Raw genomic sequence first — 26,355 nt, 5'->3', positions numbered from 1 at the left:
AAAATTAATTTCCGGAAATTATTCCAGGTGAATCACTGGCCAGATCTGCTGCATTCTAACAGAACTATTTCAATCTCCCTAAAGTAAGTCTAAAGTTTAGTTTGAGCAACCCATGTGTCATTGAACTCTGCAAACGTTATTGCAATTTATCTGATTTACCAGACGGACGCTGTCTCTTTTTTCGTTTACTGTTTAGGCTGCCCTCTGAAGATTGGTTATTCATTAACGGACTGGGAATTTAGTTACTATTAAAAGATGTTCCCCTAAAGAGGATCAGTAATTGCCACCATGAATCGCCTTCTGCTGGTTTGCGCTTTATTGGCATCTCTCACAGCGTTTGTCACTTCAGATTTTTTGATTAAAGGGCCTGGGAACATCAAGGTAAGTAAAACTATCCTTTGACACTATCTTTCAAATTACTGTAGTTATTCCTACATCGGGGTGAGCCTATTACAACTTCTTCAACCCTGTATTTAAGTGATGTATTTAAATGATTAAATTAAGTTGTTGGTGCAGACATTTTATACTGAGATGGCCAGGAAGGCCCAACCATACCTCTGATGGTATTATGGTTAAGGCATGTCAGGGGAAAAATCAGACACCAAATGACATCACTTCATTTCCCAGAAGCTGGGAACAAATAGCAAATATAGTAATTGAGTGTATAGTAATAAATGAGAGCTGCTGGAATAACTCATAAGGTCAGCAGAACATCTCTTCTAAGTCATCCATAATTAGAGCTTGGCTGGTAGAACGCCATATTTGGAGTTTTCTGCCATGACACGGAGAGGTTCCCCAGACGGGGTAAACCTAGCATTGCATAAGCCTTTTGGCAGGGAAATGTCTGTTTCTATTCGTTTATCTTCCCCAGTTAACGCAGACACAGGAAAACTGTGCATATTTGTTGCATATGTATTTTCAGTCTTCCTTACCTGATTAGGGGTGGTCACCAACATGTGCAGGGCCCTATATCACTTTTCCTTGAAAGTGTGTCATGTTTTTGACACACTTGTTCATGGAGGTAGCTGGGTTGTTATGGTGGTACATGAGTCACTTTAGTTGTTTGCCTCCGACATTTTTGCCAGAATGCCTCCTGCACATTGGCGGCGTGGGTGGTGCATTTAAAGGAAATGTTCGTCTTGTTTAGAGTTTGGTGGACATGATACCCTGGCAAAGAGTGCCAAATACCTCATCTTTTTGTATTACAAGTGACAGAAGCTTTATTACACTTGTAACATGATGGACGGATATCTGGCAGGTGTACGATGGAGTATTCCGTCCTCTGAAATCGAAATAAGATCTGGTTTCTAGAAACTGTTCAGCACCTGCACATTGTGATGGTTAAGGTGCTTTTTAAATGATAATCACTGGCCTAAAACGAACATTTGTGTGACATCTTTCACTGTCTTATCAATCGTTATCCTAGCTTAGTAACTGAAAAACACTGTGCCCAATTCACAAAAGTAATCTGACACAAAATCCTAACTTTATGACTTTCGGTATTCACACAAGGCATTTAGGAGTAGTAAAGTTAGGATTCCTAACTTTACTACTCCTACATGCCTTTTGTGAATACCGAAAGTCGTAAAGTTAGGATTTTGTCTCAGTTTAGGAGTAGTAAAGTTAGGATTCCTGACTTAACTACTCCTAAATGCCTTTTGTGAATACCGAAAGTCGTAAAGTTAGGATTTTGTCTCAGCTAAGGAGTAGAAAAGTTAGGAATTCTAAGTTTACAACTCCTAAATGCCTTTTGTGAATACCAAAAGTTGTAAAGTTAGGATTTTGTCTCAGATTACTTTTGTGAATCGGTTAGGGGTGGGTGGAATTTGCGAAATTGCCTTTCGCAAATTATCGCAAAAATGTTAAAAATCTCCGCAAACATGCAAAAATATCGTGAAGATGCGGAAGTTTTTTTCCCGCCTGTTCGCGGTATTTTCTGCGTGGTCGCGGCTCGCCAACTTACCCATGCGGTTGCTCGCGGAAATTTTGACATGTTCGCGCTTTCCGCGGAACGCGAAAATGCCAAATTATCGCAATTTCCGCGAACGGAACGGAATTTTGGCCCAGGCCTTGAATCGGGCCCACTGTCTTTCTGACCAGTTTAATAACAGCCTCCTCCAGATCACACCTTTCATTTTTTTTCCCATGAATGTGTATCCTGGTTTTATAATCCAGGAAACCCTCGGATAAAAACAATATTAAACAACGCACCTAAAATCGGAGACCTTGCTAAAGATGTATAAGGGATTTATCCTGCCATGCCATTAATAAAGAATAATTCAATACCGCCTTTGTAACATGCACCTGCATTAATGCAGCATGCTACAGATGCTTAGAGGCTGTCCTTCATAAGAGTAATTATGCAATTTACCAAACTGTCTAAAGAAGAAGGAGACTGTAGACAGTTGCAGTTTTTTAAATCTCATTCATAAAGTGCACTTCAATAAGCTGTGCCCCGCATACTGGCTTAATGGCCTCACAATTAAATCACTAGCAAATACATTTAAAACTAGCATTTGCAAAGCGAGTAGATCTGGCCTTGACAAGCTGGTGCGATGGATAAAGGTATTTTTTATTGCAAGTATATGCCAAAAAATTAAAGAAGAAAATACAACGTTGTCTAAGCATGGGGAGCATACTCTTGCAATCAAAATGTATTTAAAAAAAACAAATTACTAGTGCATATCATTTTAATGTGTATTCCAAGAGCACTCTAAGAAATCATGTGACTGTTACGCCTGTCACAAAGAAATACGCATGCTCTACATATTGGCATCCCCAGAACTGATTGCTAGAATAGACTTTTGGAAGGGTCAAGATTTTGGCAAAGCTTCAAAATGCCCCTACCCTTAAAACTGGGGTTTGGTTCTGAAAATCAAAAAAGCAAGGGCCTTGACCACTGTGCTGCAAGCTTCCTCCCCTGGAGTAGGACTCCTTTTTCTTTTCCAGGTCATGACTGCTTTCATTTACATGGAGGCCTTGAAAAGGAAAAAGTGCATTTGAAGGTCACTTTATCTAAGGCAAGCCATTGAATGCTCTTGGCCTGGTGGTCCTGTGGCAAAGGGCCAACTGGCTAAAGGCGACCAATGACAGAGTCAGATGAACCTTCTATGACAGAAGCCAGCGGTTTCCCCATATATAAATGAAATGTGACAATTGCAAGTGTGGGGAGTGAGGGTCAACCCTAATTTACAATATGTCTCTCCCTTTAATTACACTCTAAATTGGTCTTTAGTCCTGCTACCCATACTTATAGCAGAGACACTTTGGTTTTGAGTGCAGCTAGACCTGCATATGGGGAGCTACATCAGACCTTTTCCCTCATTTAGACTATGGCAGTTGGAATGCAAACCAGTAAAATATGCCTTGCCTATAATTGCCCTGTGACCATCCACCCACTATTCTTTGAGTCCTCCATTACCATGTCAGAGAATTCTCACCAAAGTGCTGTAACTAAAATGACAGGAGCACTCTTGACAAAAATGTAATGCCAGCGGCCACCATGACATAGCTGCTGTCTGCCATTTAAAGGCTGATCTTGTGACTTTGTCCTGGTGGAGCATGACCAGATAATCATAATTAGCGCGCTGTGCTTCTGAGGACTATATTTACCTAATACTTTGAAATTTCATATCTCTGGCTTTACTGATTAGATTTTTATTGTTTTGATCTCAAATACTTTATAAAATTATACTCTATTTTTTCTAAATTGTTGGGGACTTTTTGTGTAGTGTTTTCACTTTATTACTGTTTGAAGTGCTGCATAAATACTTTACACATTGCCTCTAAGTAAAACCTGGCTGCCTTTGTGCCACGCAGAGATTGTGGTTGCTGCTTTAGTAGGGTGTCACCCTCCTCAACCAGTAACCCAATTTCAAACACTAACTCGTAACAATAAGGGCAAAGAAATGCATCAACAAATTTGCATAGTGAAAAAAGGTGCAAATATTTTGCACAGTTTTAAATGCAATACACCAGAAAACACTCCCCTCACAGAAAAGTGATAATCAAGGTTATGGTGTTCCCACCCAACAGAGACTGCGGTTGCTGCAAATTGACAGGAATGACTACAGAAGGTCACACATCGAAAAAATTTGCAAAGTGATGATGACATCTGATTAAGCAGAGACATTGTATTGAGGGTCTTTTTTTTAATAAATCTTTTTATTGAGATTCCACAAGAATATACACACCATCACTGCCAGACAAGGCAGCTCAAACAGTAAATAAACACACAAACATCATGTGATTGACCAGATTCAGTACATGATTGATGCTAGATGCCGAACCATAAATATGAAGCAAGTTCACATTGCGAAGGTTTACACACATATATTTATATCACTCTGCTACAGCTTGTAAACTGGTGTGGGCTTATTGTTGGAGATATTTGCATAGTGGCTCCCAAATATCCTTGGGTTTTGACAATGTGGGCAATTCTTCTGCGTATAGCTTGAGGTTCTTCTTACAATAAACCATATCCTTAACCCAGTGCTCGATTTTCGGAACAAGGGTGCTTTTCCAATTCAGAGCCACCCGACACTTGACCATCAATAATGCAATTGCACAAATGTACCCAGGGCCCACTTTAGTTGAGGCACATAACATAGTAAACAAGTTAAAGGTGAACACTGTAATACAGCCCCAGACATATCTTGAACATGTTTTCCCACCTCTTCCCAGTAAAGGGGTACCTGCCTACAGTCCCATGCCAGGTGCCAGAAATCAGCGTTTGGATGGCCGCATCGCTTATAGTTGCTAGGGCCGCGTAGGCCGCACCTATGCAGTTTAAAGGGCGTGTGATATACCTGATGAATATACTTAAAGTGTATAATATGCAAATTACCATTAGATGTAAGAGTGCTAGTGAGGTTGCATATGTGTTCCCATTCTGGTGCTGTCAAGGGGGGTGTTAATCTGTCATTCCAGCGGGCGAGGCTTCTGTCTGGTTCAATGGCTCTCTCATCTCGCACTGCCCTGTATAGGTTAGTGACCAGCTTCTTTCATGTGGGTGCAACCAGTAGCAGCTGTAAGGATTGCAAAGTTGGCGGTTCGGCCGGATATGTGGTGTAATGTGTTTTGATGGCTTGCTTAAGTCTGTGCACAGTAAATTGAAACAGCAGTGATAGATTTGTAATATATTGGAGCTCCTCCGGGGTAATGAAATTCCCATCAGGATAGAGATCTTGCATGGTATCAGTTCCCACCTTTTTCAATGACCGCAGCGGGTCCTCTTCTTGTACCAGCATTATGTGCCAGGGGCAATGCCGGGGCATATATGGCGAGTTTGTTTGCAAGTTTGCCTATAGACTGCCAGGCCACAATAGTCGTATCCAGTGTGTTGATTTCATGTTGCGGCGTGCCTCTACGTGTGTGCGTAATGATGCCAGATAGTGGGATCGGGTGCACATTCTCCATCTTCCACCGCTACGTGAAGAGTGTAAGCGTGGGGTTTGAACCAGTAGTATGCATACTGCGCTTGGGCACAGAGATGATATAAATATGGATTTGAAACACTGAATCCCCCTTTGGCATAATCAAGTGTGAGAGCAGCCCAGCTCACCCTAGCCTGCTTGCCTCCCCATATCAAACGAAGAAGAGAAGACTGCACTGCACTAAAAAAAATGGTAGGTCAGCTTTATAGGTATATTGCAGAAAAGGTATAAGAAATGTGGTAAAATGACCATTTTAATAACCACAATGCGGTCAGCCAGGGATAGTGTCAGCGTGATCCACCAATCGACCTGTTGCTCAAGAGAGGCACACGCCCTACCATACTTCTCTTTTATGACAATCACTGGGTTCCGATGCACCCAGATGCCCAGATATTTAACTGGCTCTGAGGTCCACACCAAAGGGTAATCCATACTAGGAGGGATCGTTACGGGTGTCAACGGTATTATGACCGATTTTTCCCAGTTTATGCAGAGACCAGAGAACAATCCGAACCTGATATATTCTCTCAGCACCTGAGCCAGGTAGCATTGTGGCTCCCTAACAAAAAGCACCATAATGTCGGCATTAAGGGATATACTGACTGCACGGTGCATAAAATTGATAGACGTCTCTCTGTGTCGCTGGCGGATTATACAGACCAATGGCTCAAGCACAAGGGTGAACAGCAGTGGTGATAGGAGGCATCCCTTCCGGGTGCCTCTGTTGATCGAAAATGGTGCCGAAGTCAAGCCCCCACATGTACCATCGCTGAGGGGTCGGAGTATAATAGTCTCACCCAGCTAATAAATATCAGAGGAAACCCCATACATTGCAGGAATTGGAACATGTAACTCCACCCTATGGAGTAGTCTCACCCATCCAATAAATATCAGAGGAAACCCCATACGTTGCAGGAATTGGAACATGAAACTCCACTCTATGGAGTCAAACACCTTCGCTGCGTCTAGCATTACCGTAGCTGTGTGGAGGTCTGGATCAAGGACTTGGTACATTGCAAATTTTGTTCTTAAGTTATAGGAAGTAGACCGTTCTGGGATAAAACCAGATTGGTCCGGGAGGACCAAATAGGGCATCCGTGGCTGGAGCCTGGTTGCCAAGATTTTAGGAAGTAGTTTGGCATCTAAATTGATGAGGGATAAGGGCCGGAATGATTCGCAAAGATTGGGTGACTTGTCCTTTTTAAGTAAAATAATAATCAGTGCTTGGCGAAGGGAGGGCCTCAGTATGCCAGATACATGCGCCTCCGCATACATGTCTATCAAGTGGAGTGTGTTACGATTCCGTCCCAAGTCCAATACTCCTCAGGATTCGAGCGATGCTATAGGGTGTCCACTTCTCGACATCCCCAATTCCTGCACAAATGGCACAAAAGGTTGGAGCGATCAAGCGAGGGAAGGGAAGGAAGGGAACAGCGGGGAGTAGAACTTGTAAAAAAAAAATACACAAACACAAACGAAGTACTGAGGCATATAATGCTACGCTCATAAATTCTCGCTAGGGACAACTTCACCTTGTGTTTACTATCAGTCTTGTGATCCTAATCCTCTCTCTGTTAGCACCAATATTACATCATATTCATACCGACAAATAAACCAGATCCAAGCCCATGCACCTCACTGTCATACTTGTAACCAGAACAGCGGGGAAAAACTCCACCCCCCTTTTCTTTCTTGTTTTCCTTGAAGGAACTGTGTGTGCTTTAGGTTCCACAGGAACCCCCTTAATTGCTAGTACCGCAATAGCAAAATATGAAGAGTCTCAGCACAGCATGAGGTGAGTGAATACAAGAGTCACTATGGCCAATTATTACCACCGCGTGAACTGGCTTGATGCAGAGTTGTGATAATGTTTGATAGTCCCCTATGGTGTCTCTCGGTAGTTCGTAATATTAGTCCACCGCGGTTGCTTAACCGCTCCCTGGACTGAAGCCCACTAGGAAAAGGAACAACTTATAAAACCCCCAGCTCCCACTACTTGTCTATCAGAAGGGTGGAAAGACTGAGCTGGGTCACCTACAGAAAGCTAAAGGCAACAGAGCTCCCTAAATCGAAGTACGCTGTGCGGATGCTGGGAGAGACACACAGCAGAAGGTGTCCGACCCGGGGAGGAGGCTCCGGGGAGTAACTACCTTGACTGGCCTCCCTCTGGGTCCGGAAGCACCAAACACTGCACTGGCCTCCACAAGGCTGCCTCCGGGGTAAATGTCGGCCGAAATATTGAAGCAGCTGACAGGCGGCTTCCAGGTGCACGGGAAAGCTGTCGGAGTCCGCTTTGAGACAGTCAGAGCGAGGTCTCCAACCGGCAGTGGGCAAACTATCCACAGGCTCCTTTCTTCTTGAAACGGGGTCGGGGTCGGACTCGCACTCGAGAATTACACACAGCGTCATGTGTGCGTCACTTCTCTTTTGTGCTCGCGGCTCCTCCTTCTTGATCCTCGGGCATTCTGGGGATTGTATGCGATGCAGGCGCGTGATACCTGATCCCTGATAGAGTGTGACAAAGTCGACATATTCTTTATAGAATTTGGCTGTAAGGCCGTTTGGCCCTGGCGCCTTTTTGTTGGGTAAAGTGCGTTTTGCTGCCTTTATGTCCGATTCTTCGATCGGTTGACTTAAGTATTCACGGTGGCCATGCGCCAACCATGCGCAAGCAATGTCTGACAGATACTCCTCTAAAGCCGGGGCAGGTGCATTTTATGCGATGTATAGATGGTGGCATAGAAGTCACGGAATGTGTCCACTATCTCCATAGGGGTGTAATGTTCCTCCCCCTGAGCATCCGTTATTTTAGTTATGTGGTAATGGTCGGTGCGGAATTTAAGTTTAGCAGCCAGATTACGGCCTGGTCGCCCACCCTCCCCGTAGGCTTGGGCCATGTGCCTGTGTGAGAGATAGCAAATTTCAGATTCTGCCAAAGCATTATATTCTAAAACTAGCTTGTGGATACGAGAGGGTGTGGCTGCACATGGCTTGGCTATGTAGTCGCTTTCAAGATCTGCTAATGCGGCTTCTATCTTCGCAAGCTGCCCTCTAAGTTATTTCAAGATACCCGCCGTGGTACTGATACAGACCCCCCTGATGGTCACTTTAAAAGCTTCCCATAGAGTGTCAGCACTCTCTACGGTGCAAACATTAAACTCAAAATATTGTTCTATTGCTATTCTAATGGTGTCAGTATATATGGGGTCTAGAAGAGCCACCGAACGGAAGCGCCATGTGAACGGGCGATGAAAGTTGGCTGGTATCATGAGCGTAAGCCGCACTGGATTGTGATCTGACAGAGTACGCAGGAGAGCAGCAATGTCAGTGACCCATTTATTTGCCCCCTCGCTTAAGAGACAGTAGTCCAAGTGGGACCAACTATGATGCGCTGGTGTAGTGTGTGTACCTTCCCTCCCTGCGCAGTTACGAAGCCTTCAAGCATCAACCAGTCCAAACTCCAGCATGGCATTTCTGATGCTTTGAGCCACTCTAGGTCCTGTGGACTCGATTTATCCATACTAGGATCCAGGTATGTGTTAAGATCCCACCCCCACACACAATAGCAGCTTCAGGCCATTCTCGCAATATGCTATAGATTTGTGCAAAGACCTCTGGTTCATCAACTATGGGCCCATATACATTAAGAAAAGTAACAAGGGAGACCCCAAGTTTACGGTGCACCATGGCACATCGTCCCTCATCATCTACATAAGTTTTGATAGGAGTAAAGGGGAGACCGCGTTTAATCATAATGATGACCCCTCTGGCATAAGAAGAGTACGATGAGGCTAATTTATACCCAGCCCATTTAAGAGCGATCTTGGCCTCAGATAATTTAATCAGGTGCGTCTCCTGTAGGAGAGCGATTTCAGTCCCATGGTGGTTCAGGTACGCAAAATCCTGTCTAATTGTTTTGGGGGGAATTCAGCCCTCAGGCATTCCACGTCAAACAGCAGCAGAGTGTCCTATTTGCAATGTAAATAGAATGCTGGAATAGTATTCCATAGCAAGCATATCGATGCAATCACAAGAAACAAACCCCATATCAAAACAGCTAAAACCCCCCACCCACTTCAGCATACCCCAAATGCCAAAGCCATCTCCAAAACAAAACAGAAACCCCACCAAAATTAAACAATGTCGTAGCAAGAACTGGGGCACACCCATGGGGGGGGAACACTGCGGCACAGTTAGCTCCCTGGTGACCAAGGGAGGTAGCCGTCTATGATATCATGCGCTCCTAGAGCCATCCTTGCAAGTCCAATAATTTTAGTATTACACAAGTTAACAAAGCATCTAAACCAACGCCCTCCCTGCCAATGTACAGGTAGGCCGCAATTGTAGCAAAGGATACAGATGAACATTAGATAGCACCCGCAGTAGGGTTCTGGCCGTGCCTCGCAAGGAAAACGGAATATCAGAGGTAGCACGCCACCTTGTAGCAACCACCATTGTGAATTAAGCTGTAGACAGTTCAGAGGCTGCAGAACAGTTTCTATATAGACGTGCAAAGCTGCAGTGGTAGGTCGTTAGCCCTCGTGGCCTGCTTCCTGCCCTTAAGTGGCTTGGCATAATCCATGGCCTGTTTGGGGTTGGCAAAAATTCTGGCTTTATCATCAGTGCCGATGCAAAGTCTGGCTGGATTTAACATTGCATACTGCACATTCTCGGCTAGCAGAAGCTTTTTAACTGGCAGAAATTCTTTGTATGCTGCCTGGACTGTTGCCGTGAAGTCCGGGTAAAAGGGCACTGTGTTACCTTGGTATTTAATGGGGCCCTTCTGGCGAGAGATGCGTAGTACAGAGTCGTGATCTCTATAATTTAAAAGGGGCGCTATGATCGGTCTAGGTGAGATCCCCAGCGGCGGGCGGGTCAACGGCGACCAATGGGCATGCTCCACGATAAGTACTGCAGACAGATTTTCAGAACCATAGATGTCTCGAAGCATGTTTTCCACATACGTCTTGAGTCTGCTAACGTTTGTGGATTCCGGTAAACCCAAAATGCGTAAGTTATTGCGCTGGAACCAGGCCTCTAGGTAATCATTTTTGGCCTGTATGACTGCCAAGCGCTTTTCCATGCTGGAAGTTTTAGTGGTGACTTGCTGCAGGCCATCCTTGGCATCCAAAATGCGCTGCTCAGCCTCGCCTATCCTAGCTGCCTGTTTATGTAATTTAGCTGATATGTGGTCAATGCGAGTGCTGAGCGCAGCTATCCTCCCATCAATAGATTTTAAAATAGCTTGTATGGCAATTAAAACCTTTTCCACAGCTGTTGATGTCTCGGTGGGTGTGTCCAGCTCGGTGTCCAACGCAGCGCCCTGCTGCGATTTACTTGATTTGCACATGTCAAAGGTAGGGCGTGGTTGGGACTTATCTGTTTTACCAATGGCGTCGAAAGTAAAGCAGCACTGGAGATGTCAGCTCACCCGCGCCCTCTCAATGTGAAATGTCTATAGGCTCAAAGCCCCGTTCTCACAGCAGGCAACCAGCAGGGTACACAGGGATGCTAGGCAGCTCATGCAGGGTATAAAGGAGGAATGTAGGTTGTAGTGCCTCTTCATCGCCTATTGCGGACAGAACAGGGGGGGCCCACTTTCCAGATATGGCAAGGTTACTGAGACCAGTGGGACAATGGTGGCCTCCGATGTTACCCCTCTGGTATCACCAGCATGCTCATTCAGGGTGGTATACACTTCGCACTATGTTCCCACATGTTACTCCTTGTATATGCGAAATGTCACTATAGATAGTAGCAGAGGGGCAGTGGGTATGTAAACGCTGTTTTTTGCATCCATGCAAGCAATGCAGAGGTGAGCCCAAGCAGTGTGTGAATATCTGCTGCTCTGATCCGTAGTCCACCAACCAAAGAAAGCATGCAGCGAACTGGGTAGGGGGCTGCAAATGTATGTGACCGTCTGGGCTCGGCCATCTCTGGGGCAGAAGGCACCAGTGACAGCATCCACAGCCTGTGGCAGTAGCCCTCTGGGAACAGAATGGTGCTGCAAAGTAGACCCGGCCAGGATCCCCCACCACCAATCAGTCCTCCCCCCGCTGGGGTCTCACAGCAAGAAGCGATCTCACCATAGCCAGCGCGCGGCGAGCATCCACGAAGTCTGTGATCTCTTGTCGCCACAGCTGTGGCACCACGGCAGCCTCCACACAGTCGTGATGTCGGGACTCGCTGCACCAACAGTTCGCACTTTCCGCCAAGCACCTCCCAGGTCCCGGAGCGAGGGCAGCGATACTCAAGGTAAGGTGGTACAGGTAGGTCCGGCAGCAAGGTAATTCAGCGGGGCACCTCATCTCCGCACGCAGGACTTGATAGTCCGGCAGCTTCTCTCTAGGTTCCCGGAGCTGGGGCACACAGGAGATGGTAGATGACCAGACTCCAGTTGGGCTCAGCAGCACCTATAGGGCAGATGAAAACAGCATCCGTCGATCTCATCATGCCCGCCAAAATCGCAGAAGGCAACGCTGGGCTCACGGCTGGCAATTAGGTGGCCGCCATGTTAGCTCTTCGCCGGCTCACTGATGTCTGCTGTTTGCATTAGTCGGATGCCCCAAACAGCAATCAGGCACAGCAGACAGAATACCCCGCAGTCAGGGAAAGATTTCTGCCCTTTGGCAAACACGGATGGCGACGAACGGGCAGGATATATGCAGGATCGTGTAGAAGGCCGGCGGAGCTGCACTACTGTGCAGCCATCTTGCCGTGCGCCATCTAGCGCCCCCCCGTGTATTGAGGGTCTTTACGCAGCTTGTAATGTCCCTTGAACCAAGCACAGTAGTTTGCATTTAACACCACTTCATGTACAGTTAATTTCAGTGTTGCGTCTAATGGCCTCAGGCTCCTTCCAAAACAGACATGCTGAAAATCTGGAGTGAATCAAAGCACATTACCTGCATTACTGCCATGTGTGTTGAAAGCATTCTTTCCCACCACACCACATCACCTTATGCCTCCCAACATTGCCACAAACAGGGCAACCCGGGCATATGCCATTGCCATTTCCCACACGTCATTTGTGCCCTTGACTGAATGCATGTGTTGAAAAGTGGATTAGTGGTAGTGGCAGATATGCATTTATCACTGGCAATAATACCACTAACACAATATACTGCTCAGAATAGGTCTTAGAAAATTATTCCCATGCTCAACACAGGTTGCGAGCAGGCAGGCTTAACTTCAAACACAGGTATATAAAAGCATTTAAAAACATCAATTCAGTAAAAAATTAAGACACAGCACACAATAAAAATACAACACCAATTTATAGATATAGGACACATTTTTATCTTTGACACCAAAATGAAAAAGATCCAATGTAGGAAACTGTGGTTATGATTTTTTTAAGATTTAGCACTATAGAGCACAAAGAAACCTATAGCGCCGATTGGGACATTTGGTCGCGCTAGACCGGGACAAAGTCAAAGTTTCAGGCAGACCGCGATGGAGCCCTGTGCGGCTACCCCTCTCGGTAGGTTTCGGTCAAAGTTTTTATCTTCTGACTTAGAAACGTTTCTGAAGCTTTCCTACCCGGGGTCCCTCGAAGCTCTCCGCTGGATTCGGTGGGGGTTCTCTGGCTCGCCTTGTGGTGAGCTCCCGGTCAAACTTATGGAAGTCAGACTTACAGAGCATTCCAGCGGCATGAACCAGGGATCCAGGCCAGCTTGCGGTTGAAGGTGGGCAGTTTGACTCCCGCGGTTGGTCCAGGTCACCTCTCCTACGTTCGGACTTCAAAACACTTACAGAGCTTTTCCTTGTGGGGTCTCTCAATGCTCTTTACCAGGCAGGATTCGGTGAAGGTTCACCAGCTTGGGTTTCAGCCAACTCCTTGTGAAACACTGGATGTCGGAACTTCTGAGCTTTTCAGTGAGACAAACCTGGATGGCAGGCCGGCTCGTGGTTGAGGGTCGCCAGATTGGCCGGCCAGGTTGAGTAGGTCCACTCATGGTGCTTTTTTTCAAAGTTGCTCCAAAGTTCTCCAAACTTCTGGAACTTCTTCCTGAAGTTCTCCAGAGGGTTCCAACGTGTCCAAAACTTACTCCAAGGTTCTAGAAACTCCAAGATGGTCCTTGAAAGTTTGGGACTTCAGTTCCCACAATCCACAAAACCCTGACAATCCACTGGTAGTACTCCAGGCTCAGGATTCTTGGTGGTGATGTTCCAGGTGAGCTCTGTTAACCTGTAGCTTGCAGGAAGTTCACTTGTTAGTCCTTTTGAATCAAAGTAGTCCACAGGGTTGTAGTTCTAAATTGGGCAGAAGGCGCAGTCTTCAGAGTGCAGGGTCTGGTTGGTGTAAATCAAACTTCTCAGCATGGACCCCTCTTCTTTCTAAAGTTTCAAGCAGCAGATCTGAGAGGTTCTGCCCCTCTCAGATACTTATTCCAAGTTCTCTGGGTCAAGAAGGAGGGCAGTCCTGTTCAACAAGGTGCATGACAACACCCCTGGGTATAACCCCATCCTCCAAAGTGTGCCAGTAATTCCTCCCAGAGAGTACCATTTCTCCATCATGGCTGATTTTCCAGCACGGGAGAAGAGCTGGCTAAACACACCTCCAGGATGCTTAATTTCCATAGTCTCTCCCCCTTGCATCTGCTCATTCCTTCCTTAATCCTTCCATTTGGCTGGGTTCAAAGAGCAGAGGTGTAAAAGAAACTGGCTTCTCCTTACTTTCTCCTCCTTCCATTGAGAATATTGTTTACAACCCCCCCCCCCCCAACTCTCCCTCTGCTCTGGCATTCTCCTGCCCTCCCAGAAGAGCTTTTTAACCCCCGGGGCTATTTTGGCTTACAGACAAGAAAGTCTTATAACTTCTTGTCGGTACACTTTAGGAGAAATTCAACAATAGCATATTGTTGGATTTATCAATACCATTCTAGGAAGTCCTTGAATTGTATTTTTTTATGATTCTCCTATTGGAATTATTAGTTAATAACATCTTGCCATGTTAACCTATGTGGCGGGGGATTTTCAATGAGAAACATGACTTGGGCCATTTTTCAAACAACAGGGCTTATAAAATCATTGTTTATAAGGACACTGCCTATATCTACAGGACCCTCAACCCTGGAACACTTAGGGGAGACTTTATGGGTTCTGAATATGTAAAATATTGCAGATCCTCACTTCACAGTGCTCATAGTACAACAGTCAACTTTGGGAAGCACTTTACTACAATGCTGGAAGTGAAATGTACAATTTCAACTAACCCAGGGCATCTAAAACTCTGTTTATAAGGATCCTCCTTATAAATACCTGATCCTCACCGCGGGGACACCTAGGGGAACCCCTGGGGGTACCTAATATGCCCAAACATTTTAGTTTAGCATTTTAAGTGTCCCAAACATCAAAGTCAAATTTGGGCACAATTTGCATTTAAAAGCAGTCCTTCAACCCAGGGCCACTTTTAAACTGACCTCAGGCTTCAACAGTGCACACATGGAAGTGCAGAAAGGGATGCTGGCCTCTCAACTGCCATGCCCTATTATATACTAGGCACTTAAAGGTAGTTTAATTCCCTCTGTCCTATTATGTACTAGGGCATTATAGAGGAGGTAATGCCAATTATAGGGATACCCTAACCCATAGTGTACCCTAGTGTATATCGGTGTTTTCACAGTATTCTAAGTGTCTTTTTCAGCATAGCACTGACCCTGGGCCTGGTTAGGCAGAGTCTAGGGTCAGGCAGAGTCACTTACCACCAGTACCAGTTAGCAAAAAAATAAGTTGGGGGATGCCCAGGGCACAGGATGACTTTGAACCATATTGCAATGTTGGGGGGTGCCCAGGGCGCAGGATGACTTTGCGACGGCATGTCAAACTTAACACACACACAAGCAGACACTTTGCATATATACAGTTAATCAGTGATGGTAAATACTGCTTACCACTGTTATAGCCAGGACAACAGGCAGTACACATGGTGGTAGCATCAAACAACTCTTTGAAAGTGGTTTCTATGGACAATGCATACTAGCTTGCGTTCCTTAAATAAATGCCCTGAATACAACCAATACCAATGAATCTACCAAACCTTGTTCTAAAATGTGCTCATGACAATAATCTGTGTATGTTTTATGAAACTATATATATACCCCAGGAACATAAACTATTATTTTATTTATCCTTTCACAAAGACTAACCTCGCCGATAAGTTTACACAACCTAGAAAATTCTGTGGAAAACGCACTCATTGAATATACCCCTTTGGAGGCCAAAACACTCAAAACAGCGTGCCTGGAATTAATCTACACTCTATAAAGATATGGTTGAGTGCCCATTATAACTCTAGGTTATCTGGCATAAGATACCATAATAAAAGGGTTTTAATGAGCTTTTTACATGTTTCCGGATGACCCCAGTTATGTTCAATTTTACCCCGGGAAAATTAATCGCATTTCCTGACATCGAGTGAATAAAATAGTTGTCTTTCCACCCAAACCGTAACACCAAATGAACTGTAAACATTACAATGTATTGAACTTCGATGAGAGTAACTTATTTGAAAAGTGTTTTTATAATATTCATGTGTTTTCTTTCTCTTCACAGAAACGAAGTGTTGCTCAAACAGTGGTGAGTTATTGTGGTTCTCAAATTTCCTTTTTCCAATTTAAAAATGTAAAAATGAATGATTTTGCATTTGTGTGTTGCATTACTGAGTAAGATTCCAGGATAACTTTTCAAATAATCTATTTTTAAGATGTGAGTGTGATCTGAGCATGTAAGGCTTTGTTTCTGCTAATTGCACACACATGATGTTTGATATAGTTGTATCTACTACTCTCCTACGACTTTTGTTTCTTACTAAAATCTGAAGTAAATTACATTGAACAATATAAAAAATCAAGGGGGAAATAATTTTAATTTCAGGCTTTGATTTGGGAAGTGTTTGGTTGTTAGTGTATTTAGAGAAATAAATTGTGGAGTATTTACCAAAACTAACTGTCTTGCTAAGAAATGTTTCTGAATATATTGAGCTCTTACAAAGGGAGCTATATCATAATTGTCATCAACTGAAAAAATAGAATGCAAAAAAGTTGTAGGTGCAAAAAATATATCAAAAGATCTAAGGTCTTATAGGGAAGAGGAACATGCGCTGGGAAGTGGGGAAAGAGAACATACTCCTGCTAAAGTTGAGAAGAGATTGTACAGTGAGATGGGAAAGAGGGTGTAGGACTAGTAAGGGTTTTGTTTAGGATTGAGGGAAAGGTAGTCTTAATGGATAGTGAGAGGTTCATAGGGTTTAGGAATTAACAGTGTTAGGGGGTAGTATTTTTTGTAGGCTTAAGGGATGATATAGAGTTCTTAGATTTCAGTAAAGTATCGCATTAAGGGGTAGATAAGGGTGTCTAGAGCTCAGGAATGGGTGGCATGAAAGGTAAGTAAGGGGATTTAAGGTCATGGAAGGTTACTTTAAGGCATAGTAAGGATTTTTGATCAGGTAATGATACACTTAAGGAGTAGTAAATTGTTTTTTGGGGTTCAGGGAGGTTGGAGTTAAGGGATAGTAAGGGGATTTTAGGGTTCAAGGAAGGGTACCATTAAAGTATAGTTATGTGTATTTAGGGGAAACAACCTTTACCACGTAGTCATTAATATGCATTATCATTACCACGCAGCCATTACCATGCAATGCCTTTATCATGCATTACCTTTATCACTCAAGAAGTCTTTACCACCCATATGTCTTTACCACGCATATATTTGTGCATACTTCACCATAAACAATCCTTTAACTCAGGAACACTATCCCCGTGCCTCTCCAAATTAAAAACAGATCGTCAATGTACCTGTACCACCGAACAACATGATTGGACAGAATTTCACCAAACGCCATTCTGAGGACCTGTTCCTCCCATAGCCCCATATGGAGACAGGCATAACTAGAAGAGAAACAAGACCCCATATCAACGCCTCCAATTTAATGGAACACTTGGTTTTGGAATAGGAAGAAGTTATTTTCCAAACAAGTTAATATCATGGTGATCAACATTCTGTTATGCATGTATAGGTACATGGGTCTTGTACTTAAATAGTGCTCTACTGCCTTGACTCCATCTTGGTGATGGATGCTGGTGTTGAGTGATGTGACATCAAGGGAAATAAGTACACACTCTGAGTCCCACTTGACATCACTTATTTTTCTTCAAAAAGTCACCAGTGTCCTGAATATATATATAAATGTGTGTGTGTGTGTGTGTGTGTGCGTTCCAAGAAACAAAGTAGTATTCGCTCTCAGGAATAAACAACAGATGGAGGTGCACGTAGATTTATTACCTCATAAATCCAAAGTTCCCGGAAGGAGTGTCTTTCCTTTTGTGTATATATGTATATATATATATATTCACTGAAAGCACTTCATCCAAGAAGTGTTGGCAGCCATCTTGGGACCAATATACATGATAGCACCTCATTAAAAAGCATTGCAGTTAATAGAAGGTTTTAAGACTTTAGTTACATTATAAATCATTTGTTGATGGTACCATACTCATTTTAGGAATTGTGGTATGTTCTAAGGTGATTTCACCATGTGAAAAAGCCTTCTGCTGGGATATCATGATTGAGAGAAAAATATTTTCTCATGCTTTTCCCACAGAGGTTTGGAAGGTGATCTATAAGCTAAACTGAGAGCTTATTTTCTGTAAATTCACATTATCTTTCTCAGTCATGTGAGAATGAAGTCTGACATTCTCAGTAAAACATGTACATCCAACAAGGGCAGAGACTGTCAGTTGATTCCTTTGTGTTCTACTGCAGCTTCACAGAGTGTTCCAAAGAACAACTAGAGCGCTAACAGTCTTACTTATGATAAACATATGGCACACCTGAAGCCATCTTGCTTGGATTAAAGTGGTAACTCTTAAAACATTTAATTTAAAAAGGAACACAATGAGGGGGTTCACTTTGCCATAGAAATTATGATTAATGCTGAAGAAAGAAAATGAGGGCACATTTTGAGTGACTTCTCAAATCCTCTTCTATTTCATTAAAAAATTCTGACATGCAGACTGAAACATGCACTTTTAATACCAGGAGCAGACTTCTATGGTGAACAGTAGTTTTACTACAGTGATCTAATGAGCAACTAGAGTGCTAACATTCAGAAATTATGGCAAATGTGTGACATATCTGAATACCTTCATGATGGAATCAAAGTAAAAAACTGAAAGCATTTCCTACTGAGGAGACTGCAATACATGAGGAAATTAGGAAACTTCATAACAAATAAATCTCCCAAGATGGCCACCGGAGACAAAAGAGCCCAAATGTAGCCCAAAATCACCCAGATGTAGCCCAAATATAGCCCAATGACAGAAGTGTGCAAAACACTTATTATTTTGTGTTTTTGCAGTGTTATATAGTGCAGACTTGTCAGGTATTGGAGTGCTTTACATGAGCATTGGTTACATCACACAAGAACAGATTCATTATGGTTGTAGACATGAGGAGACTAAGTGATTTGACCAGAATCACAGAATGTCGAGCTGAAGCAGAAACTCCAACCTGGTTCCCCAGTTGCAAAGTCTGCAGTTCTGGAAGTAACACCACATCCTCTCCCCTAAGTGCAACATTTAATCAAGTGGTCAACTGGATAAAAAAACATAAAGATAACAAATAATTTAAAAGTGCTTTGTCGCTATTTGAAAACTCAGAAAATATGTCCTTATTTTAGTCTTTTAGAGCACTAACCATAATTTTGATGCCAATAAGACCCTCTCATATATGTAATTTCTAAAGGAAATAATCTAGGTATTACAGTTTTGATTACATCAAGATGGCGTCAGGCGTTCCACACTTTTGTAATAAATATAGAATGTTAGCAATCTAGTTGTTCATTAGGATACGGTTGAGAGGCAGAGGCCAGGGGCACGGACTCTGAAAATTGAAGGCAGGTAGGAGGGTGCAAAGGCAACAATTTAACCACACTGAGCAGGCAGGAAGGGCCGTGGCAGCACAACAGACTATGGAGGGCAGTGGAAAGGGGGGCAGGGGCAACAAACCAACAATACAGGACTTGCAAGAGAGGCTGTGGCAATGTAGTAGACCATTGTGGGCAGAAGGAAGAGGCAATGGTAGTACAACCATACATGCCAACAGACCCGATTCAGCCAGGAACCATCCAATGTTTTTAAGCTCAAATGGGCTTTATTTGATCTGCCTCCTGTCTACAATCTCCTCTTTTTCAATGTAACTCAAAGGGGAAAACCAATACCCCAGTTTTTTTTCAAAATCTCCCTCTTACCAAGTTCAAAATGTTCGCAAGTATGGTACATTGGATCATGGAAGGAAATGGGGTAGGGACATGGACTTGGATAACAGAGGACAGGAGGGACATGGAGAGGTGCACCAAACTGACCCTGCAGGGCAGGCATCAGGGTTTGCAGCAGCAAAATACACCACACAGGGCATGCGGGACGGGAGTGCAGCACAATAATCCATAGAAAGCAAGAGGGAGGGGACAGGACCATGCACATGGACAACAGAGAACAGAGGGGCAAGAGGCAATGGTAGCTAGCTGACCATAATGGAGAGACAGGAGAGAAAGCTGCAGCATAACAGACCATAAAGGGCAGGAGGGACGGATCAGGGGCATTACAATGGAACAGATAAGCCAGGAGGGAGGGAGTAGGGGTCTGCACATGTAAACAGAGGGCTGGGGGCAAGGGGGCAGGGCAGGAGCAGCAAGATAGCCATGGAGGTCAGGCAGGATGGGCAGTAGAAGCAAGACACACCATGAAGAGCAACACTGAGACTGTGATGGCATACACACAGACCATGGAGGGAAGGTGGGCGGGGGTCAGGGGCAGCTAACTGACCACACAGGGAATGTGGGAGGGGCCATGGCAGCACAGACGACCATGCATGGCAAGTGGGAGGGTTAGTGGCAGCACAATGGCTATGATGGGCAAGAAGGAGGGTGCAGGGGCATGCACAAAGGACGATGGAGGATAGAAGGGAGGGTCAGGACCTGTGTACAGACAAGAAAGTTCAGGGGAAGGGGCCTCACAACAGACCGCACGGGGCAGGCAGGAGGAGCAGTTGCAGCTCAACAGACCAGGGAGGGCAGAAGGGTGTGGCAGTACAATGGACCATGTAGGACAGGAGGAAGAGGATAGGGGCATGGCATGTGGACAGGCAGGGTGGAGGTGGCAGGGACAGGTTACAGTCATCTGACAATGCTAGGCAGGTGGGAGGGGAGTGGCAGCTCAACAGAACACTCAGAGTAGATAGGAGTGGCAGGTCCATGGAACATGGTGGGCAAAAAGGATGGAGCAGGGGCATGCACAAAGACATTGGAGGGCAGGGGGAAGGAGAATAGGGGCAGCAAGCTAATTACAGAGTTTAAGCAGGAGGTCAATGATGGGGCATAGAATTGGGCAATGGAGGGCAGGAGGAGTGGACTGGTACATCATACTAAATTGAGGGCAGTTGCAGCACATCAGACCATGCATGGCAGGAGGGAGGAGGCTAGTCCATGGATTCACACAACAGAGGATAGGGAGGAGGGGGATGGGGCAGCAAGCAAACTGTTCAGAGAAGGCGGGTATTAGGAACTTTATTGTTTTTAAAACGTGTGTCTGTGCGAACTACTTAAAATATGAACGAGTATGCAGCATAATCTCACTTTTATTCAGGAAGAAGAGGACGTTTGTGACTGTGACTCCGGGCTCACTTGGCAGAAACACCCCCTGACCCTCCACCCCCTATCGCAAAAAGTAATGCCCGTGAAAAGGGTAGGTGAACACAGTGTTATATAGAACATAGTCCTGAGAGCACAATTGGAAATGAAAACTAGATTTAGTGTATGGTATAAACTATGCACAAAAAAGTGTGATATAAGATGAACCGAGATGCAATACATTGTGCGCAATTACAGATTCATTGGAGAGTGCGAGATAGCACAGGCACTAGCGCGTGCTATGCGATATGCGCCTTGGAGTGTAATATGCACAGGGCAGTGTTGTGTAACCTAACTAGTCTCTAAAGTTGTAATATAAAATATGTGCTGGGGAGTGTAACGTTGCATATGCACTGTGACAAAGATATGGATCCCAGATTGTAATATGTATGGCATAGCACTGTGCGTTATAACATAGGCATCGAGGAAGGCACGTTAGATGGGGCAATATAACCCGTGCGAAGACAAGTGTGGCATGACATATTCACGGGGTGGTGTTACAGTGCACATGGGCTAGAGAGTGTCATAGCATATGCACTAGCTAGTGGAATACAACACAGAGGTGTGTGGCACTCAGCAGGCAATGGTGGGTGTAACACAGCATTGGGCTCTGCCAGGAGCGCACTGTGACTCTTTCCAGAGAGTAAAATAAAAAGTATTACACATCCGGCAGTGGATGGGTGTTTTATTAACCGTGAGGGGGGTTTCTTGCATAGTTTTGGTTGAATTTTTGTTGAATCCCCTTTGAATGGCTTGGTGTGCATGTGTATTAAATGTGCCCGTCAATAGCTACCCATGTTTGTATAAATAAACGACAATGGTGTCTACCGGGATTAAGCACGGTAGGGCATCAGACATGTCAGAGCTTCACTAGTGGTGTAAATACATTCCACGTGGATTCATTGTATGCATTGTCGCCTTTTAATGAATATCACGCAAATCGTCATGGTGATAGGTACGTACGGTTTGTCCAGCATGTCCTAGGTGTGTCTATAAATATATATTTTTTTGAAATAATAAAAAACAGTGGCCGGCCCTGGGGATTGGGGTCAAAAAAATATAATTAGGAGACAGGCCCTGGGGGATGGGGTCATCAGGGCCAATAAATTAGAATAAGAAGGGGAACCACACAGCCCCCCTTCTTAAAAAATTAAAATAAATAAAAGACTGGCATTGTGCCGGAGGCCACACCCCCTCCTTGCAGCACTCTGCAAACGCGCCCCCTGGCGAATTGTAAGTTGGGGAATTAATTCCTCTTCAATACTGAGGGTCCCTGAGGGCCAACTAGCCCAACAGGCATCTCCAGTATGCGCCAGGGAGCTGCGCTGCAGACAGGTGTTCTGAGGCCAAGCCCCTTTTTGCACCTCTCTGCAACGCAGTTCTGTGGCGCTTACTGGAGGTACCTAGTGGTCTAGTTTGACCCTAGGGACCCTTAGGATTCAAGGGGACTTAATCTCTCAATTTAGAACAGCCACAGGGCGCGTTTACACAGTGGTGAAGGGAGGGGACGAGGACTGAGGTGACATGTGCAAACACGCACTATGGCACGTTTTAAATTGGGGATATAATTTCCCTTCAATACTGAGGGCCCCTGGGGGCTAACTAGCCCACCAAGTGCTTCCAGTAAGCGCCACTGAGCTGCATTGCAGAGAGGTGGTCCAGGCCGTGCCACTTTTTACACCTCTCTGCAACGCAGCTCTGTAGCACTTACTGGAGGTACCTAGTGGGCTAGTTGGACCCTAGGGACCCTCAGGATTCAAATGAACTTAATCTCCCAACTAAAAACGGACACAGGGCGTGTTTACACAGTGGTGAAGGGAGGGGACGGGGCCTGAGTTAACGTGTGCAAAAACGCCCTGTGGCCTGTTTTAAGAGGTAGTTTTAACCCCCCTGCCCTATTATATACTAGGGGCTTACAGAGGAGGTCATGCTAATCACAGGGGGACCCCAACGCATAATGTTCCCTAGTGTATGTAGGTGTTTTCACTGTATTCTAAGTGTCTGTTAACATAGCACTGGCTCTAGGACTGGTTAGTCAGACTCAGTTACCACCAGTATCCGTCTGAAAAAGTTGAGGGTACAGGATGATTTTGCAACAAGTCTTCTTCCTGCACGTTATCTTTCTTTCTGCACTTTTCTTCGTCTTTGAGGACTTCTGTTGCTTCTTTCTGCACTTCTTTTTTTTTCTTTCTGTGCATTTGTTCTTCTTTCTTCACATGTCCTATCTCTGTAGGCATACTTAGAAATTAGCATTTAAAAAACCTTTGAAATTCACAGAAAAAACCATAGGTTTCAAGCACTTTATAGTTAGGAATTAGCATTTAAAAAACCTCAGAAATTCACTGAAAAAACCATAGGTTTCAGGGGTGTTATAGTTAGCTGGACTTTTCACTTGTACAAAACCATTGAAATTCCCCCATTATAGTTAGTTCAGCTAACTATAACTAGCGCGCCCGCAATGCACTGCTGATGACGTCACATATTACATCACTCATGACATCACTGATGACATCTCAAATGACATCACTGATGACATCATCCTTGTGATAGAGTGGCAGACCTCCTCTCACCCTAATATAACCTTTGATACACACATTCAAAAATAGAGACTAAAATTTTCAAAACAATGGACATACCAATACCAGTTACAACAACCTCTTCAGTAATTCTAAGATCCACATACACATACACTCATTCACCAACAGTCCTATACAGTCACTCATAAATGTACTCACTCATCATATGTACTCATACACCTATACATCCTGTTACACAATGCCACTCATCCATAGAGTTACTCACACACATAGTCACTCATGCTAATAAAGAATCAAACATACATTTACTTGCATATACAGTTATAAACACACCACCACACTTACTTCTACGGAAACGTACACATACTTAGTCTTTTAAACAATCACTTATAGAAACACATACTTATTCATACAGAAACTCTTTCAATCTCTCACTCTCACATATACTCACTTATATATACACCAATAGTCACATATACTAGTTTAAAACATATGTAGTTACTCATAAAGACACTATTGAGACAGTCACTATTACACCCATACACACACTCATCCACCCATACAGTCCTGCACACATGCTGTCTTCAACACATACAAACAGTGAGTCACTCATTCATGCACCTATGCACTACGTAATACCCCCCACCGAACCATGCAGACACTCAGACTGATACTCAAAAAACCAACTAATAACCTATATAGACACCCATGTAGCTACTCACCAACCCATGCAGCCACTTATACACAAAGTGAGAAACTGATACAGATATTTACATATTTAAACATTACTCACTAAGCCATGTATTCACTATGATACACTTAATCAGTCAGTTACACAATCAATTTTCAAAAACAAATCATCCATTTAGACACTTATATACCCATTTATTCTTCCATCGACCTTGAGATATATATATATAAAACATATTTAATTTTCAGAAAAACACACATTCACTGGATGATGTCATCAGTGATGTCATCAGTGATGGTATTTGAGATGTCATCAGTGATGTCATGAGTGATGTCACTGACCATGTCATGAGTGATGTAATATGTGACGTCATCAGCAGTGCATTGCGGGCGCGCGAGTTATAGTTAGCTGAACTAACTATAATGGGGGAATTTCAATGGTTTTGTACAAGTGAAAAGTCCAGCTAACTATAACACCCCTGAAACCTATGTTTTTTTCAGTGAATATATATATATATATATTCACTGAAAAAACCATAGGTTTCACACACGTTATAGTTAGGAATTAGCATTTAAAAAACCTTGCAAATTCACTTAAAAAACCATAGGTTTCACACATGTTATAGTTAGCTGGGCATTTCACTCGTGAAAAACCAATGAAATTCCCGCGTTATAGTTAGTGCAGGCAACTATAACTCACGCGACCGCAATCCTCTGTTGATGCTAATACTGTGTTTAGACACTTATTTACCCATGTCTTCTTCTATTAATTTTTAGCTATACATATATTACAAATATTTTTTTTTCAGAAAAACACATATGTAATCAGTGATGTAATATCTGACGTCATCAGCAGAGGATTGCAAGGTTTTTTAAATGCTAATTCCTAACTATAACGTGTGTGAAACCTATGGTTTTTTCAGTGAATTTGTACGGTTTTTTAAATGCTAAGTTATGTATTTATTTATTTAAAGGTTTTTCACCGTGCACGTACCGTGCGCGCGCTGTGGGCGCTCGGTGAGCTTCGTGCACCGCGCGCGCACGTTAAGTAGTTCGCGGAATTTTTCCGTTTCTACCGTGCGCGTACGCTACGCGCACTACGCGATTTTTCATAAAAAATGTAAAATACATTTTTGACCTTGGGGGTCCTTCTGGGACCCCCTGACCAAGGCTAGGGGGTCAGGAACTGTCCAGCCTGCCCCCTTTTCACGTTATCCACCTTTGTTTTTCACCCCCTCAGACTGCTAGAGACAAAATGGCGGCCGACACTTCCTGGTTTCGACCGATTCGAATGTTTACTAAGATCTAACAACCAATCAGAATCGCGCTCGTGCACGGCGGCGTGCGCGTACGGTAAGCTTACGGTACGCGCTCGGAGCGCGCCTATAGATATATATATTGATTTAAATGCTATTTTCTCAGGAAATACTGAACAGATTTACACGAGACCTTCAAAAGGCACATCCCTGACCTGAGGGCTACCTCTCTGCCAAATTTCAAGTAATTCTGTTCAGCCGTTCGGGCTGTAGCTCGGACTAAAGGTCCTATGGAAAAATGCATGGGGAAAACGCGTTTTGGGACCCCCCCTTTTTCTCAGCCCCCGCTTGACGAATCCCCCCGAGACTTTCAGGGAAGGAGCGGAGCGGAGCGCCCCACCTATTTTGAGAATTTCGCGAGGATTCGTCAAGCGGCGCCAAAGTTATTCAAAATAGAATGTTGCGGATTTCCTATGGAAACACGGTCCTAACTATAACTATCTACTGCGACCGCCAGTAGATTATATATATATATATATATATATATATATATATATATATATATATATATATATATATATATATATATATACATATATTTGTGTCTGTGTGTGTGTGTGTTTGTATATATATATATATTTGTGTTTGTGTCGGCATATATAATTTATATATATATTCACTGAAAAAACCATAGGTTTCACACATGTTATAGTTAGCGGAAATTTTACTGATAAAAAACCAATGAAATT

At 43.9% G+C, this 26,355-nt stretch overlaps 1 protein-coding gene across 2 annotated transcripts in view; it reads left to right on the top strand.

Moving 5' to 3' along the window:
• The first annotated feature begins 250 nt into the window (after positions 1–250).
• The window catches only part of LOC146797515 (inter-alpha-trypsin inhibitor heavy chain H3-like), a 575,472-nt gene continuing 549,367 nt past the window's right edge, over positions 251–26,355 (top strand). For both annotated transcript variants that reach the window (XM_085624529.1, XM_085624530.1), the window contains exons 1-2: positions 251–381; positions 15,993–16,016. In XM_085624529.1, the coding sequence (XP_085480655.1) occupies positions 289–381; positions 15,993–16,016 (117 nt within the window). In that variant the 5' untranslated portion in view covers positions 251–288. The remainder of the gene's footprint in view (positions 382–15,992; positions 16,017–26,355) is intronic.

This window comes from Triturus cristatus, chromosome 9 (genome assembly GCF_964204655.1).
Source record: "Triturus cristatus chromosome 9, aTriCri1.1, whole genome shotgun sequence".
Classification (NCBI taxonomy): domain Eukaryota; kingdom Metazoa; phylum Chordata; class Amphibia; order Caudata; family Salamandridae; genus Triturus; species Triturus cristatus.
This window is presented reverse-complemented; position numbering and strand designations above follow the sequence as displayed.